General features: G+C 37.0%; 1 protein-coding gene across 1 annotated transcript; it reads left to right on the forward strand.

The window, feature by feature from the left end:
* Positions 1 to 7883: 7883 nt before the first annotated feature.
* On the forward strand, positions 7884 to 8876 carry LOC143576934 (uncharacterized). Its single transcript, XM_077060909.1, has 3 exons — positions 7884 to 8172; positions 8353 to 8580; positions 8674 to 8876. The coding sequence occupies exons 1-3, from the start codon at positions 7884 to 7886 to the stop codon at positions 8874 to 8876; spliced, it is 720 nt and encodes a 239-aa protein (XP_076917024.1).
* Positions 8877 to 16806: the final 7930 nt, after the last annotated feature.

Consider the following 16806-nt stretch of genomic DNA (forward strand, 5'->3'; position numbering starts at 1 on the left):
CCTCTGGTTTTTCATCCTCAAACACTACATCTAAGTCTTTAAGAGAAAGTAGCGCCTCAATCTGCATCTTCCACCAACCAAACTTCTGTCTGTCAAACTTCTGTATCGAAACCTTTCCGTCCTCTGCCACGACATTGACTAAAACGAAAAACTGTATAAAAACATAGACAGACACAACAACGGCACGAGCCTGAACTTAACGGTGGTTCTACTGAACTCTGTTAAAACAATCAACCTATTTAAACGCAACGGAATAACGAATTGTAAATTAGAAAACTGAAACTTTAACTGAAATGATAAAACATGGTAAACGCGGTTGGCACTGACTTTTCGTTTTTTAAACGCTTCTTCTGACTAATAACGGTTCTTCAAAAAAAAAAAAGATCTTGATTTACTTGTTCTAAGCTCATTCTATGCTCAAAGACGATCTCGACCCAAATAATAATCTCTTGGCTAGACTGCCCAAATTATTTCTGACCCACGCAAATTAAACCAATTGTTTATTCGGTCAAACAAAGTTGGTTCACTTCACAAACCACAAATTAATTTGTTGAGATAATGGACTGCTGCCCAACGATCCCAAAAAAATGTTTGGCCCAACCACCAACTTAACCTACTTTCCAAAACAAAAGAGAATATGCTTTCTTTTTTTTCTTTCTTGAATCGCGCACAAGAATAAGAAAAAACAAACCACAAACGATATTGGTTACGAGATGTAACGACTGTTGTAGAATACTTGCTTTCAAACAGCACTGAACCTGAACACTAGTCGGCGGCCGATCCTAGCGCGCTACTGCAGCAAAGAGAAATAACAGCGGCGACGACGGAACTATAGCGGCTGCTAGCGGTGACGCGGCGGCGTAAGAAACGATTCAACGTGTTCTTCGTGTGATCCGAACCTAAGCTCTAGATAACACTTGTTAGGATTAAACACACACACGAAACAAACACAACACGCGAAAGCAATAAACGAACACGAGGATTTAACGTGGTTCGGTCTAAACTGACCTACGTCCATGGTTGGCAATTAGGTATTTCTTTATTGGGTGACGAAGGATTACAAGTACATAACATTGTTTAAATAAAGACTACTCTAGGGTTTGTAAATTATTGAACAGGAAATCCAAACCGGGCCGGGCTTCGGTCTGGCCACCCTATACCCGTCTGCTCTTTGAACAAGAAATCCAAACTTTTTAGTATTTTTACTTTTTAAGTTTTTGATTTATATTTCGAGTTATAATTTTTTAATTATATTTTTTGAATTTTTTGGTGGGGGGGGGGGTTATGAAATCTCAACCCATTTTGACTCATTTCAAAACCTCTCACCAAAAAATTCAAAAAAGAATAATTAAAAAATTATAACTCGAAATATAAATCAAAAACTTAAAAAGTAAAAGTACTAAAAAGTTTACTCCGCTTTTCTCGTTCCATTAAAAAAAATCTGAGAAATGTCAACCCCGTTTTGACCCGCTTCAATCATTTTTATTTTTACATTCTGACTCATCATATACATTTTGATACAATCCATTCAGCCCAATAGGTCACAATTGCCATCCCTAAGTTTCAGGTTTTAAGTATGTAATTTTAATTGTTGTTAAAAAAAAAGTATGTAATTTTACTAAAATGCTCTATCAACTTGATTATAAGGTTGAAGTTAATATATAGGTGTGATTACTTGTACTTGTTATGTTAGTTTTTTTTCCTTTCCTTGTACGCTCGGGTTGTTTGATATTTGGCCTTTAAAAAAAATGGCAGTACTATAAAAAGCTTTTGAAACTGAGTGAACCTTCCGGACCAAGATAAATTGACGTAGTTTGGTTCGGTAAGGTTAAGATTAACATGGTTTAGTTTATGGTTTGAAAATTGGGTTTCATGTATAGGGGGTACTTTTTGGACTCGGCGGGGCAAACCAAACCGACTGAGAATTTTTTTCTATATGTATACTTTCAATAAAATAAAGTAAAATAAAATTTTCATGTATTGGCGTCCAAAAATAACAAGTATTTTTAATTAGGGATATCGGATATTGATAATTCAAACTTTGTCCTATTGGCCGATATTACTCTCAACTTAAGAAATTCTCTACATTGATCCCAACTTTCACTCTATTAATCTCCACTTAGCTTTTTTTTAACGGGAACTAACCCAGTTAGTTTTAAAGCAAAATATGTCGTTTTTTCAAGTTGAGAGAGAAAAATGAAAAATGTAATTTAACTTAAAAATTCACCACCACCGGCCGCCACCGCCACCACCACCACCAGCAGCGACACCGCCGCCACCGACACCGCCACCACCCGCCATCGTCGACACCACTGCGACCGTCGCCACCGCTTCCACTACCGCCACGACCTCCGTCGCCACCACCATCACCTGTTTATGAAGAAGGGTTTGAAAATGAGATATTTGATTTTAATAATCCAAACTTAGTTTGGTCTTTTGGCCGACAATAATATTTATATAAATTTTCAAATAGGCGGAGGTGGAGGCGGTGTCGGCTGCGGTGTTCGCGTTGGTGGCGCAGTGGTGGTGGTGGTGGTGATGTCGGCATCGGCGGTAGCGGCGGTGATGGCGACAACGTTGGTGTTGGTGGTATTGGCTGCGGCTGCCGTTGTGAGGTTTTAAGTTAAGTTACATTTTTCATTTTTCTCCCTTAACTTGGAGAAATGGCATATCTTGCTTTAAAACTAACCGAGTTAGTTCTTGTTATGAAAAGGCTCGATGAAGGCCAATAGAGTGAAAGTTGGGATTAATGTATGAAATTTCTTAAGTTTAAATTAATATCGACAAAAGGTCAAAGTTTAGATTATTAAAATCCAATATCCCTTTTAATTATAACTAGTTATCGTACCCGCGCGTTGCTGCGGGCTAAGTTGGTGTCATGTTTTGTTTGTATTCGACATGTTCGTTGGTCATTCACCCTAATCCACAAAGAATCACCTTAGTTTCCTAATTAAGCCATTTTGCAAAAAAGTGTAAAAACAACCAAAATAATTTTCAGAAATTGCACCTATGGCATTAACAAAGTTGTGTCCAACAATATAACAACCAAAATCCATCTCAACAACTAAGGAAGCAACAGTTGCAGCAGATTGAGTTTGACGACTAACATCACAAAGATAAGGTCCAAGTAACTTGGACATAGATTGAAATACCGGGAACAACCAAAACCAATACTAATAAAAAAGTTATTTTTTTATTATTTTAAAAACAATGTTGAAACTGCCATAAAATTAAAGGCGTTATGGCCCGTTTTCCTCCTTTAAAAGTTCACTTAGGCCATTTTTGTGCCACTCGTAACGCTCCTCTGCTAGAAGTCTTCTTGTGTAGTTACTTGCAGTTGCAGATAAGAAATAAGTCTTCAAAATCCAATGTATGTAAATTTGTTAACCTGTTGTTAAGGCATGGTAGTTTGAAATATCATTAAGTTAATAGATTGGTCTACTCTTCAAAAGGAGTTAGTTTAGATCCAAAGCTTCACACAAATTAAAGTGCAAATATATTCTTAAATTTGTAGAAGATCCATAAGAATTATGGAAACTGTAAGTGATAGTTTTAACCTTAAAAGTCAAAGGTTAGTTCTATTTGTCGTCGTCATCATCATCATCGTACTCAGTATATCCCACCAATAGCAAAGCTATGGTAGGGTCTGAGGAGGGTAAGATGTAGACAGCCTTACCTCTACCCTATAAGGATAGAGAGGCTGCTTTCGGTGAGACCCCGGCTCGATAGTAGTTTTGCATCAAGCCTTGGACATAAGGCACATAGCACTCAATCATCGGGACACCGGCTGATCGGTGCATGTACCCTTGTCTTTCGGCTATCAACGCCACTACATGATGCCTGATTAACCGTCCGTCACTTTTAACGTTATTTTCACGAGATTAGTAAAATAACGTCAAAATTAGTGCAATTTCACTTTTGCCCACCCGAGGGTTCACACATATATACATCATATGTGCACACCACAAGCAGGGCACGTATGATTTATTAAAAGACACATGATACTTGACATCATATTCAAGTGGATCTTTCAAGAGGTATTTGAACCGCAATCATAAACAAAAAATGTTTTAAAATACACATACATGGACAGAGAATGTCAGAAAGCTCTGTAATAGTTACAGCCACATGATTACTGGTATGTTACTTGTTCTAAAGAGAGAGAACAGAACCTGTAAACGGTAGTCGCAAGAGAATTATCATTGAATCATAGGAGAAATTCAATCATTCATCGAAGGAAAAATCATAACCATAAAAGAAGGAGGTGAGACAATCACGTAAGCTTACTGAACCTGAACCACTGTGAACTGCGATGAGGTTTGGTCTAGATTTTGAACAAATGATGTTGGTAGATGAGGTGGAAAGAATACACAAAAACAATACACGTGTTAAAGAGACCAAACAGCACGTACAAAGAAAAGCAACCTCACAAACTGACAAAAGTATGCTGCTAATGGCTTCGAATTTTGTAAATAACCTTGTAACTGTCCACGTGAAACATAAATTACTTTTAGAGACGTGCAAAGATGTAACATCTTTGGCTTGTCTTGTTTATGAACACTATATTGTGAGACAACCGCTAGACGCACCGCACGTTGCTGCGGGCCAAGTTATTATCGTGTGTTGTTTTCTTTCTTACACATGTTTATGTGGTCGTTCACATTAACTTACAAAGAGTCACCCTAGTTTTCCAAGCAAACCAATCAGCAAAAAATATTAACTCTAATAGCCAGAATGATTTTCAAACAATGCACCAATGACCTTAACAAAACTGTGTCCACCACCGCCGCCGCCGCCGCTGATTGACAATAAAGAAATTGTGATTATAGGTGTAAAAAACATTATAAGATTTATATTTCGTGAAATTCGAGGATTACTTTCTACTGTTGGGAATAATTTGAACATATTTTTCTTTTACGAACCATATGAATCGATCATGGAAGATGAGAAGCAAGAATTGATTAGCAATAAAGTAAACTGCGTTTTTCATTCCAGCGGTTTATTCAAATATGCGGTTTTAGTCAAATAGTTTCAAATTAACGATTTTTGTCTCTATGGTTTAATTTCACTTACAGCTAAACCTAACCCCACTAACACCGTTAAGTCTGGTCGTGAAACCCATCAGTGTGTCCCTCACGTAAGGGGCAATTTTTTTTTCCAAATACACGCCAACCCCTCACGTGAGGAAGGCTTATGAATTAGGGCTGGTCTTATTTGGGGAGAAAAAAGAACAAAATTGCCCCTCCCGTATTAAACTTTTGCCATAAAGATTGTTTAGTTACAATCCTTAATCCAAACCTCTTACTAAAATAAACACCATAAGTTCTTTCATTTAAAAATTTCATTTATAGGAGCTAAACCACAAATAGAGATGCAAACAAGCAATGCGGCTCACAAGATACTCGAACCCAGATTCATAGAAAACGCGAAACGAGCTCAAGCCTTAAATAAAGCTCCTTTAGTTATCAAATGGGGGTAGCGGCACAGCTTGTTGCACGTTAACATTCTGTTTCTATGTAATCGCTACTTTTAAAATAAATTTAATATTGATCTCATAATAATTTTCTCCTTTAGTTATCGAGCCCAAACTCGAATCATGTATATTTTTAACTTATAGATTTCACAAAATATCTAAAACTAGGTAAAAACTTATATCAATCAATTAATTAATAAAATAATAAATAAGCCAAGTGTGAGCTCAACCCATAGAAACAAGACGAACTCAAGCTTAAACTCTTGTAAAATCCCACAACCCCCCCCCCCCCCCCCCCCGAACATTAATTAACTCAGTTCCGTCGCCAACACTCTCCGAGAACCAGTGAGCTTCCGATTACCGAACCTAGGGTAAGCTTCCGATTACCGAACCTAGGGTAAGCTTCCGATTATTAATCGGACTGTTTTGTACGTTACGAGTCAATGTGTTGTATAATTGCAGGTGGATTCTGTATAAATCTAAAGCTATTGCATAATTATATATATGGTTTAAATCTGGTCAATTTATGGTTTAAATAAATGTTAATATGCGTTATGTTTTATTTATTTGCACAGGTGGTGGTTGGAAATGTTGAACCGGGTGTCGGGTTTGCAACGGTTCAACAAAAAGCGGCTCACTCATATCACCAATATCTGAGCTGGTGTCGGGTGGTGGGTGGGTTGTATCCATCGGGTCAGGCCCGTTCCCGATATAAGTAACAATTTGCATATTTTTCTTTTGAAATTTGTTTCCGCTTACGTGTCGGTTGGATGTCCGCTAGAAACGGGATTTCTGCCCGTTTAATCATATCAGCATGAGGTGCCACGTCGTTGTCAGGTGTGATAGGTGCAGCGTGGCCTGGTTTGAAAACTGCACCCGTAAGTGTTGTGTCTGAGTTCCCAATCCTAATAGAGAGCAAGTAACCCGCATCAAAAGTTGCCTGAACAACCCCAGTTACAACCTGTCCAACCATGCCTTGAGTTGGGTCATTGACCGGGTCAATAATTGCGAGATTTGAGAAACAATTTATGTAGCATACCTCCTATAACGAGAATACACAGATTCCCTACGTACATACAAAAATAATATATATAGAACTTAATGTGTGGCGTTGTATGATTCGAGCAAGATCGATTTTACACATTTATGATTATCAGCTTCTAGATGTGTCTATAAGCTGCATATATGGTGTAAACTATAACTGATTTTTTTAATTATATAGATTGAACTTTGAATTTAACACTGCAATTAGCAGTATCAGTTGTTAATATAAATTCAGCATATGGGTACACATAATAAATTCAAGATTACCTGTTTACATCAGTTATATTGTTCTATATATATAAATTCAAGATTACCGAAATCCCCCCATCTTCGACTATTCGCAGAGCGTTTTCTGGGCTGGATGCTAAACACCAAAGAGCACCAGCAGCCATTGATTGGACATCCTAATATTTTATAGCAACATTTTAATAATTTTATGTATAGCTAAAATGACAATATATTCTTTATATCAAACTTAACAAACAAGAAGTGAATTTCTTAAAATAAATAAATAAGCCTTTACTTGTATGTTTGTTGTAGCCAGACTTATAAGAGCGCCGACACCTCCCTCTCGTCCAATTGTAAGTCTAGTGGAAATGGAACAAATAATGATTTAATCGATTTTAATAACTATTAAGATCGTATACAAAATCTAAACATCATATAGAAAGTTACATGTTTTTTAATCATCTTTGGATACAAAATGTTACTTAGTAAATGGTTAATATTTGCATGTATCTATTGAATTCTGAAGCCGACAAGGACCATAGAGTAACAGCCACTCTCGCCTGGAGACTTGGAGAGGCGGTAATGCACGCTTCTGCAAGAGAAACCTGTAAGAAACAATAAATTTATACTAATGGTAATAACAATACTGATAATAATAATAACAATTATACAACTACTTCTGCTAAATTTATAACAAATGAAGTGTAGGAATTTGCATACCAAGGGTTCCAAACCGTCAGCTAATGCAACATAATCTCGGTTTCTAACATCAAGTGCTAAATTACCCAATGCTCGGACCGCCTATACCATAATAAGATATCACATTTCTTGATAATTAGATATTCACTTTACACGTTAATTAATATCATATTATTACCTCTTTTTGCACGTCCTCGCTATTAGCTTTGGGTCTGTGTAATAATGGGCTTATAAGCCCATGTGTGCGTCTAGCATGAGTCCAGTTTATGGCCCATGCAAGTAGTCTGTTTGTTTTATTTTGTTCGAGAACGATAACTCATAAACAATCAGCCAAGCAGATTTGGGAAGCAATGAAGACCAAGTGCAGCGGTTGAGAAGAGATTTCGAGCTGCTAGAAGTGAAGGAAGGCGAGACAGTCATTGATTATGTTGGAAGAGTCATGACGGTGGCAAATGCTATGCGGAATTTGGGGGAAGAATTATCAGATGTTAAAGTCGTTGAAAAGATTCTACGTTCTCTTACAGAGAATTTCAACTATGTCGTCTGTACCATTGAGGAATCCAAGGACATTGATGCTCTATCCGTTGATGAGCTTCAAAGTTCCTTATTGGTACACGAGCAAAAGTTGACCAGAAAAACACAAGATGATCATGTGTTGAAGACAGAGAACGACTCGAGTGGCGGACGTGGAAGATCTCGCCCAGATTTTGATAAGTCAAAGGTTGAATGTTATAATTGCCATAAACTTGGGCATTTCCAGTTTGAATGTCCAAATGAAGGCAAAGCATTGAACTAAACAGAGTTTGATGAGGCTGATGACTTACTTCTTATGGCACATGTTGATGTGACCAAAGAACCAAAGAAGGGAATTTGGTTTTTGGATTCGGCATGTTCGAATCATATGACAGGTAGCAAGGATTGGTTCACAAGACTAGATGAAGGGTTCAATCACAGTGTCAAGTTAGGGAATGATCTCCGTTTGACTGTGAAAGGCATAGGTGACATCAGGCTGGAAATTGAAGGGGTGATTCAAGTAATCACTAAAGTTTACTACGTGCCAGAACTCACGTCCAGCTTATTGAGCCTAGGTCAATTGCAAGAGAAAGGCCTGACTATTGTTATCAAGCAAGGAACTTGTAAGCTTTATCACCCTGAATAGGGTCTACTAGCCACGTCGGTGATGACTCGAAACCGTATGTTTTTGGTAAATGGCATTGTTAAACCCACAGTTGGCAAGTGCTATAAGATTGATGAAGAAAGTGACTCCCAGATATGGCATAAGCGACTTGGACACGTGAACTACAAGTCGATAAGAACTATGCAATATCGTCACTTAGTGGAAGGATTACCCCAGGTTGCAGAGCAAACAAAGGTGTGTGAAGTTTGCAACAAGGGAAAAACAACAGCGAGAAATTATTCCAAAGAGGAGTAACTGGAGAGCAACGAACATATTGGAGTTGATTCACATGGATCTGTGCGGGCCGATCACTCCAGTCTCTCCCAGTGGCAAAAGGTATGTTATGGTTTTGATTGATGACTTTACAAGAAAGGGGTGGGTGTACTTTCTGTCAAAGAAAAGTGAGAGTTTTGAAATGTTTAAGAGATTTAAAGCTTTCGTCGAGAATGAAACCGGGTTAACAATTAAATCCCTGAGAAGTGATAGAGGTGGAGAATTTACCTCCAATGAGTTTAATGTTTTCTGTGAAACTCATGGGATTAAAAGACAACTTACGGCTGCCTACACTCCACAGCAAAATGGAGTGGCAGAACGGCGTAACAAGACCTTAATGAACATGGTCCGTTGTCTTTTAATCGAAAAGGAACTGCCTAAGTGGTTACGGTCTGAGGCAGCCTCGTGGGGGTGTCATGTTCTAAACCGGTGTGTCACCGCAGCTCTAGAAAATGAAGTCCCTGAAGAAAGGTGGTCTGGGAATAAGCCAAATGTGGACTATTTTAGAATCTTTGGGTGTATTGGGTATGTTCTCATTCCATCTCAGTTAAGATCTAAACTGGATGATAAGAGTCACAAATGTATCTTTCTGGGTATAAGCAAAGAGTCTAAAGCTTATAGGCTATATGATCCAATTCAACAAAAAATTGTGATCAGTAGAGATGTAGTATTTGAAGAGGACCAGAAGTGGGATTGGAAGGTTGAAGAGTTTGGCTCACATGAACTGGTGATACCAGACAATGAAATGGTTGTTGAAGCAGTACCCAATGGAGAACCAGGTAACGGTGATCATGATCAGGCACCACAAAATACTCCATCTCAGCAAAGTGCATCAGATAACCTTCAGAGTGGAGATATTGGTGAAGATGCAAGTACTACTGTCACCCAAACAGGTGATGAAAATGACGCGCATACAGTTGGTGGCGGTCATACATTAACTGAAGGGGTAAGAAGGTCAACCAGAACAAGTACTGCACCTGTTCGGTTGCAGGATTACGAGAGTGGAGAAGGGTTTTCAGAGGATGAAGCAGAATTGGTCATGTACAGCTTCTCTGAAGATCCGGTTAATTTTGAAGAAGCACCTAAGATGAGAAATGGTTGCAAGCTATGAAGGTCGAAATTCAATCCATTGAAGAAAAGAACACATGGGAGTTAGTTGAAGCTTCAAGAGATGTCAAACCGATTGGGGAAAAGTGGCTTTACAAAACGAAATTGAATGAAAATGGAGAAGTAGATAAGTTTAAAGCGCGTTTGGTGGTGAAAGGGTATGCTCAAAGGAAAGGAATAGACTATGATGAGGTCTACGCCCCTGTTGCTCGTTGGGACACAATACGTGGTCTTCTAGCAGTGGCTGCTCAGAACCGATGGCTGGTCTATCAGCTCGATGTAAAAAGCGCTTTCCTTAATGGAGAATTAGAGGAAACAGTGTTTGTTGAACAACCCAAAGGTTTTGTCAAGAGCGGTGAAGAAAACAAAGTTTATAGACTCAAAAGAGCTTTTTACGGTTTAAAACAAGCCCCAAGAGCTTGGTTTAAACGTATTGAGAGGTACTTTCTGAAGGAAGGATTCAAGAAGAGTTGTTATGATCACACGTTGTTTATCAAGAAGGTGTGTAACAAAGTTGTGGTTGCTAGCCTTTACGTGGACGATCTGATCTATACCGGTAATGATGCAGTGATGTGCAATAGTTTCAAAAGGTCCATGATGAAGGAATTTAAAATGACAGACTTGGGCAAAATGAGATATTTCCTGGGAGCAGAGGTGGTCCAAAGTGAGGCTGGAATTGGAATTTGCCAAAAGAAGTATGCAGAGGACATTCTGAAGCGATTCGATCTGTGGGAAGGTAATCCTGTTAGAAATCCGATTGTGCCTGGTACTGCAGTCACAAAGGCTGGTGTGGGGAAAGAGGTAAATGGAACCGAGTACAAGAGGTTAGTGGGAAGTTTGATGTATCTCACGGTGACACGTCCAGATTTGATGTATGCTGTTTGTTTTATTTCAAGATTCATGTCTGATCCAAGAGAGGAGCACTTGAAACTGGGAAAAAGGATTTTGAGATACATCAAAGGTACGTATGATTATGGATTATTGTATGAACCAAAGGGTAGGTTGAAGGTTTACACAGATAGCAACTATGCAAGGGATGTGGAAGATAGGATAAGTACTTCGGGGTATGTATGTTTGCTAAGTAATGCTTCAATATGCTGGAGTTCGAAGAAACAGGAGATTGTTACTCTGTCAAGTACCGAGGCGGAATATGTGGGTGCTACACTGTGTGCTTGTCATGTAATTTGGTTAAAGGGGCTGCTGCAAGAGCTGGAGGGTCAATCAGTTGGTACAGTTGAAATAATACGTGACAACAGTTTGACTATAAAGTTATCGAAGAATCCGGTAATGCACAAGAGAACCAAGCACATTGATGTTCGCTATCATTATTTGAGGGAATTAGTGAATCAAGGTAAGATTAAACTGTTGTTTTGTTATTCTGAGGATCAAGTTGCTGATGTTATGACCAAACCTGTGAAGCTGGAGGAATTCGAGAAGATGAGAAACATGCTGGGAGTTCACAGGATTGAGAAAGTAAACTGAAGTGTGTCTATCTTCAGTTTAAGGGAAGATTTATTAGCTTTGGGTCTGTGTAATAATGGGCTTATAAGCCCATGTGTGAGTCTAGCATGAGTCCAGTTTATGGCCCATGCAAGTAGTCTGTTTGTTTTATTTTGTTCGAGTCTTTCCAGTCTTTTCGCTATGGTTTTACTGAGTCATTAGGTTGTGGAGTCATGGGTCTGTTGGTTGCGAGTGTTGAGGAGCACGTTGGAGCTCCTGATCGTGTGTGTTATGCTATTTATAGCAGCTTTTGTTCATCAATAAAGTATCCAGAAATTGAGTGTGAATCTTGATATACACTTGTGAATTTACACTCGCACTCGCAGGCGCAGGCAAGTGTTATTAAAACATTAATGCCACAAACTGCTGCCATTTCCAAGCTACACTTATCATCAAATGCCAAATTGCCAAGTACACCCGCCACCCGTTCCTAAAAAGCAAAATATCTTGTATTATACAATTTCCGCATTTGTAAGACGTGACACAAATCAAGAGGCATACCAGAAGTCCATCAGAGGCCACTTAACGGTTAAGTCAACTAAAGATTTAATAGCACCGGCTTCACCAATAGCTCCCTTAATCAAGATTAACCAAATTAGTAACAATTTTAACCGAGAGCCAAAGTTTTGAAATTTTACAAACAAATAATAAAACCAAAAACCTTATGCTCATCAAGGACATAAAGGTTCCAAAGCCCTCCAACGGCCTCTGTAACCACCCATCGGTTCAGAGACTTCGTTAAGCTTGCAAGAATGGTGATCCCACCACGCCCCGCCACAGTTTTTGCAAAAGCTGGATCTACAGAAAGATTTGCAATTGCCTACAATAAACTAGTATTTTATTAAACTGGCCCAAGAACTACTCTTTTGTGATAAATAAATCAAGAAAGCATAAAAGATTCAACCTTTGTGGCTTCTCTTTGGATCCCTTCTTGCACAGATGTTGCAAGAAGCTCAACACTGCCACCTATCATGACGGCGTCAACAAGTATCGCATTAACCATCGGTACATCATCAACCACCATCATGAAAGCCGCAAGCCCTATGGCTGCATATTCTTGGACATCTTCTTGCGAACTTTGTAATAAATTAAGCAAGAGACAGACCCCTTGATTGATCCAAAACTCCTCAAACCTGGCTGCGTTAAGCCAACCGGCTATATGTATAAGCGCAAGTGAGAGAATCCATTTAACCCAACTCATAAACTCATCCAAATTCCCGTCTTTCTTCCCTAACCGGTTTCTCCATTCAGAGAAAGTGCCGGGAAACATACAAGACAGTTCTTTAAAAGTGTCATTAAAGAAACCGAGCATCATTATACCAAGCCGATTAGCCGTGGCATGAAGATTGGCGTCAACATCTATTAACGGACTATTAAATTCTCTCAAACCTTCTGCTCTGAGATTAGCTAGTGAATCCACACTGTCAGATCCACTAAACCTAAGTGTTCTTAGATCCGAGCACCTTGAAGACAACACATTCATTAAACCCGACTCACATTGTTAATACTTAAATAGTAGATTAGTAGTCGTACACATCAATTTTTATGCAATAGTACGTTATGACGATATATAAGATAATGTTGCAACATTTTGTAACATAACAACCTGATATATCATACGCATATGTACACAAGGTTGTTAATGTATTTGGGTTCATGGTGTACGTAGACTTCACAAGTTAATGGAGATACAATTTTATTGTATGTTCGAAAACATAACGGTTACTTACATTTCTCAATACTTCTTTAATTACCACATTCTATTAACTGGATACATGTTACTTCAAAAGCTAGCAACACATCTATAAGAGCATCACAATGTGTTCTTCATATTATGTGTGTGTTCTTCATCTTTTAGGGTATGGCTGGATTGTTTGTGAGTGATGTAGGGAGAAAATGTTATTGTTTGTAATTAAATTTGAAGAAACATTGTTCATCATTTATGATTTTTAATATTTTTTGAAAGTGGCTCTGAGTGAATAAAAATAGAAAAATGAAATATAAATGTATAAAAAGTATTATTTAATTAAAAATAAGAGAAAAAAGTAGTGATTTTTAGTGTCATAGAAAAATGGTTATTTCCTCTATAATTGGAGTATGTGCACTTGCTTGAAATTCTGTATCATATTAGGTTAATTGCTAGACATATAGCAAGTGATGACCTTAAAATTATTAGAAATTAACGTTAATGCACTCAGATATAGGACCAGAAAATCTATTCAAATGCAATAATCTTTTCGGAAACATTAGATGCAAGAAAAGCACATTAATACTCTGTATATTTTTCTTAGGATCATAATTAGAACTCTAATTGTGCATAGACGGACTAACAACTAATCCCAAGTGGTGACATGATTCAACATGTCTAACAAGTAACGGAAAATATGCTTCATAATAATAAAGGTTAAAATTACCATGTGAATTCACCGCATGCTTGTTATACTGCTATGAACAATCAACATGTTATAATTGACTGATATTCCAATCTCCATTTCCCTACATATTGAAACAGATTAAAAGTAAGCATGCCAATTCATAACAAAATTGGAAGATAATGATAAAATGAAAACGGAATTCACACTAATGAAATAACTCAAAACAAGAAAGAATAAAATATAAGTAACGGATATAAATATATAATTCCTACCCTCATATATGATGACGATTGTTTTCCTCTAACAGTGGCAAGCAAGAGTTTACAGTTAGGGTTATGAATGGCGGCATGCGGCGCTCCTCACCACGGAATAGATGTCTCTTATGAGATAAGTATATGAGAATTAGGTTTTATTAATATGTGTGTGAAGTAGGGCGTAGTATTTTATTTTATATATTATTGGACCACTAAAGAAAATTAGTTGTATTGGGCTACGAAAGAAAAGGTGGGCGGCCCATCTTAAATGATATACTATAAATGTTACCAACTACTCTTTAGATGGTTTTCTTAAACACAATTTTACTAGAATAATCTAGATAAGAGGGACATTCTTGTTGAAATATTTAGTGACAATATTTCCAGGCCAACAATTCACGAGTATATTGCCCCAGGGGTAGACACCATTCATTAAAGATACGAGCTTATTAGTGTTTTGAGGGCATTACAAGACCTTGCAAAATTTATCAATAAAAGAGAGAAATAAAAACTTTAACGACTTGAATGTTGGTTGATTTCTTCCTACATTAATTTACAATGTTTCTTTGATAAAATTACTACAATTTTAGGTGGGCTTAAAAGTGACTTATGTAGTTTGATGCTAATAAGATTATGTGATGTAGGATATCCAACTTAAAGTTCAATTTAATGCCTAAAAGTCCTATGGTTGCACCTTTTGGGCTTATTATTGGTTTACTAATAAATATTTTTTGATGATTTTTAAAGAAAAATGAAAAAAAAGACATAATGAACATAACTAAATGTAAATTAATGAAGTTAAACAAATGCTTACAAACACCAATGACCAAACAAGGTATGCATCAATATTATTGTATTTAACTAAATGAACGTAGAACTAAAAAAGTTATTTAGAAACATTCACTATACGTCACAATATTGATTTACAAGCTTAGATTATGCAATGCGTTAAAGCATCCTAATACATGTTTTTTAGCTCACGTTGTTAAGAGAAAGGAGATGCGGTTGATGTGTAGGGGGGAGACTTGTATTATGTAAAAACACTACAAAACGGATTACATGAGAAAGAAAAGAGAGAAATGACGTTGTTAAACGTTTTTAACTATGAGATGGGCAAAGCCTAGAAAGAGATAAAGTGAGATTATGTGAGCCAATTAGATGCTCCTAACTATAATAGACGCTTGAGATGTAACAAGCGTGTTGTGGCTACATAGGTTAAAAATAAGTACATTTTCTTAAATAATAACAGAATGTGAAATACAAAAAAATGTATCATATATATAAAGATATATTATACAATAGAACAATTACACATTACGCAATTTGGAAATAAAAAGTTGTTAGAAAATTCATAAATCATATATTATTTCTTTGTTATTTTCTATATCAAAATTTAGTTGTAAATGACTATTTTAATAAACCAACCCGCGGACCAAAACTCATTTTAATCTTAAACTGTTTTGACATGAACAATGTCTGATACTTTAACCGGTTAAAGAAACCCACCCGTTTCGTATTGGTTACTTATAAAAATCTAATATTAATAACTAATGCAATATATTTTATATTAAACAAAATAACATATTTATTAATTCCTTTAAATTATGATGAAATTATTAAAAATTAAAAATAAAATATTAAAAAGAGAAATCTCTAACTTTGCACCAATTGTTTCAATTTGATATATCTATATCTTAATCACGTTTCACCTGTCCTTTTTGTTACCAGCAGATTACAAAGTTTGACGTTTATTATAGGGTTTCGATTAAACGAAATCTATCGATGCATCTTAAACTTCTTCTTCATCTTCTTTAACTTTTGAAATGTATTCTGGGATCCACGGTGACTTCTCGGGTCAGTTAGATGCTACCACTTTCGTTTGGGGATCCGTGCCTGGTGTTGACCACAGATCCGAAGCCCCGACTCCGGTGGACTTCGGAGCTCCATGAGAGATTTGTCGATGCAGTTACTCAGCTCGGTGGAACTGACAGTTAGTTTCTTTTTATATTTGGTTTATGATTTTGAGTTTTAATTGAAAGTTTAAATGGTTTAAGGTGTTGTGATAAATTAGTTAATTTGGGATCAAGATGGTACCTTTTTGGGAAAATTTATTGTGGGTTTCGATTAAACGAAATCTATCGTTTATTATAGGGTCTCTGTCACAGTCCCCGACCCCTATACCCCGGGAGGGGAGCCGTGAATATTGATTGGTGGTATCGGTGTTTATTAAATTATTTTGATGCAGAAAATTTCATCAGAACCGTAGTTAGGAAAAATGATCAGAGTTGTAAAAATACCTTGATTATTATTATGATAAACCAGGAATTTAATCCCTTTTGATACAAACATAAGTTTTATAGGGTTAAACCCTAATTTACAAAACACGTTTCTTTATTCCGGTGACAAGCCACTTATTTAAGCTGGAATCCCGCATGCATCATTCCTTTGTCTCTAACAAGTCTCCTGAAACATGTTTAAAATATTTGATCAACAAGAAATACTGGTGAGTACATTCATTTGTGAATGACACATTTTACAGTTACAGCATTAAGATGTTTTTACATCTGCCTGTTTACAAATTACCGAAAGGTACTTGTCACTCGACCGTATCTATGACTGTGACCATATTACTTATTGGCTAACACTTGTCCAATAAGTAACGTGTAATAGCCCAGT

Source organism: Bidens hawaiensis, unplaced genomic scaffold, assembly GCF_021521415.1.
Source record: "Bidens hawaiensis isolate Kalapana, Puna unplaced genomic scaffold, B.hawaiensis_p1.1 tig00028417_1, whole genome shotgun sequence".
Classification (NCBI taxonomy): domain Eukaryota; kingdom Viridiplantae; phylum Streptophyta; class Magnoliopsida; order Asterales; family Asteraceae; genus Bidens; species Bidens hawaiensis.

Excerpts from the sequence above, each read along its gene's own strand:
- LOC143576934 (XM_077060909.1), top strand. The coding sequence starts at position 7,884 with ATGACGGTGGCAAATGCTATGCGGAATTTGGGGGAAGAATTATCAGAT. Across the intron at positions 8,173-8,352 it reads TGATAAGTCAAAGGTTGAAT|GTAGCAAGGATTGGTTCACA; the intron begins GTTATAATTGCC and ends ATCATATGACAG. Across the intron at positions 8,581-8,673 it reads TGTTATCAAGCAAGGAACTT|TTGGCAAGTGCTATAAGATT; the intron begins GTAAGCTTTATC and ends TTAAACCCACAG.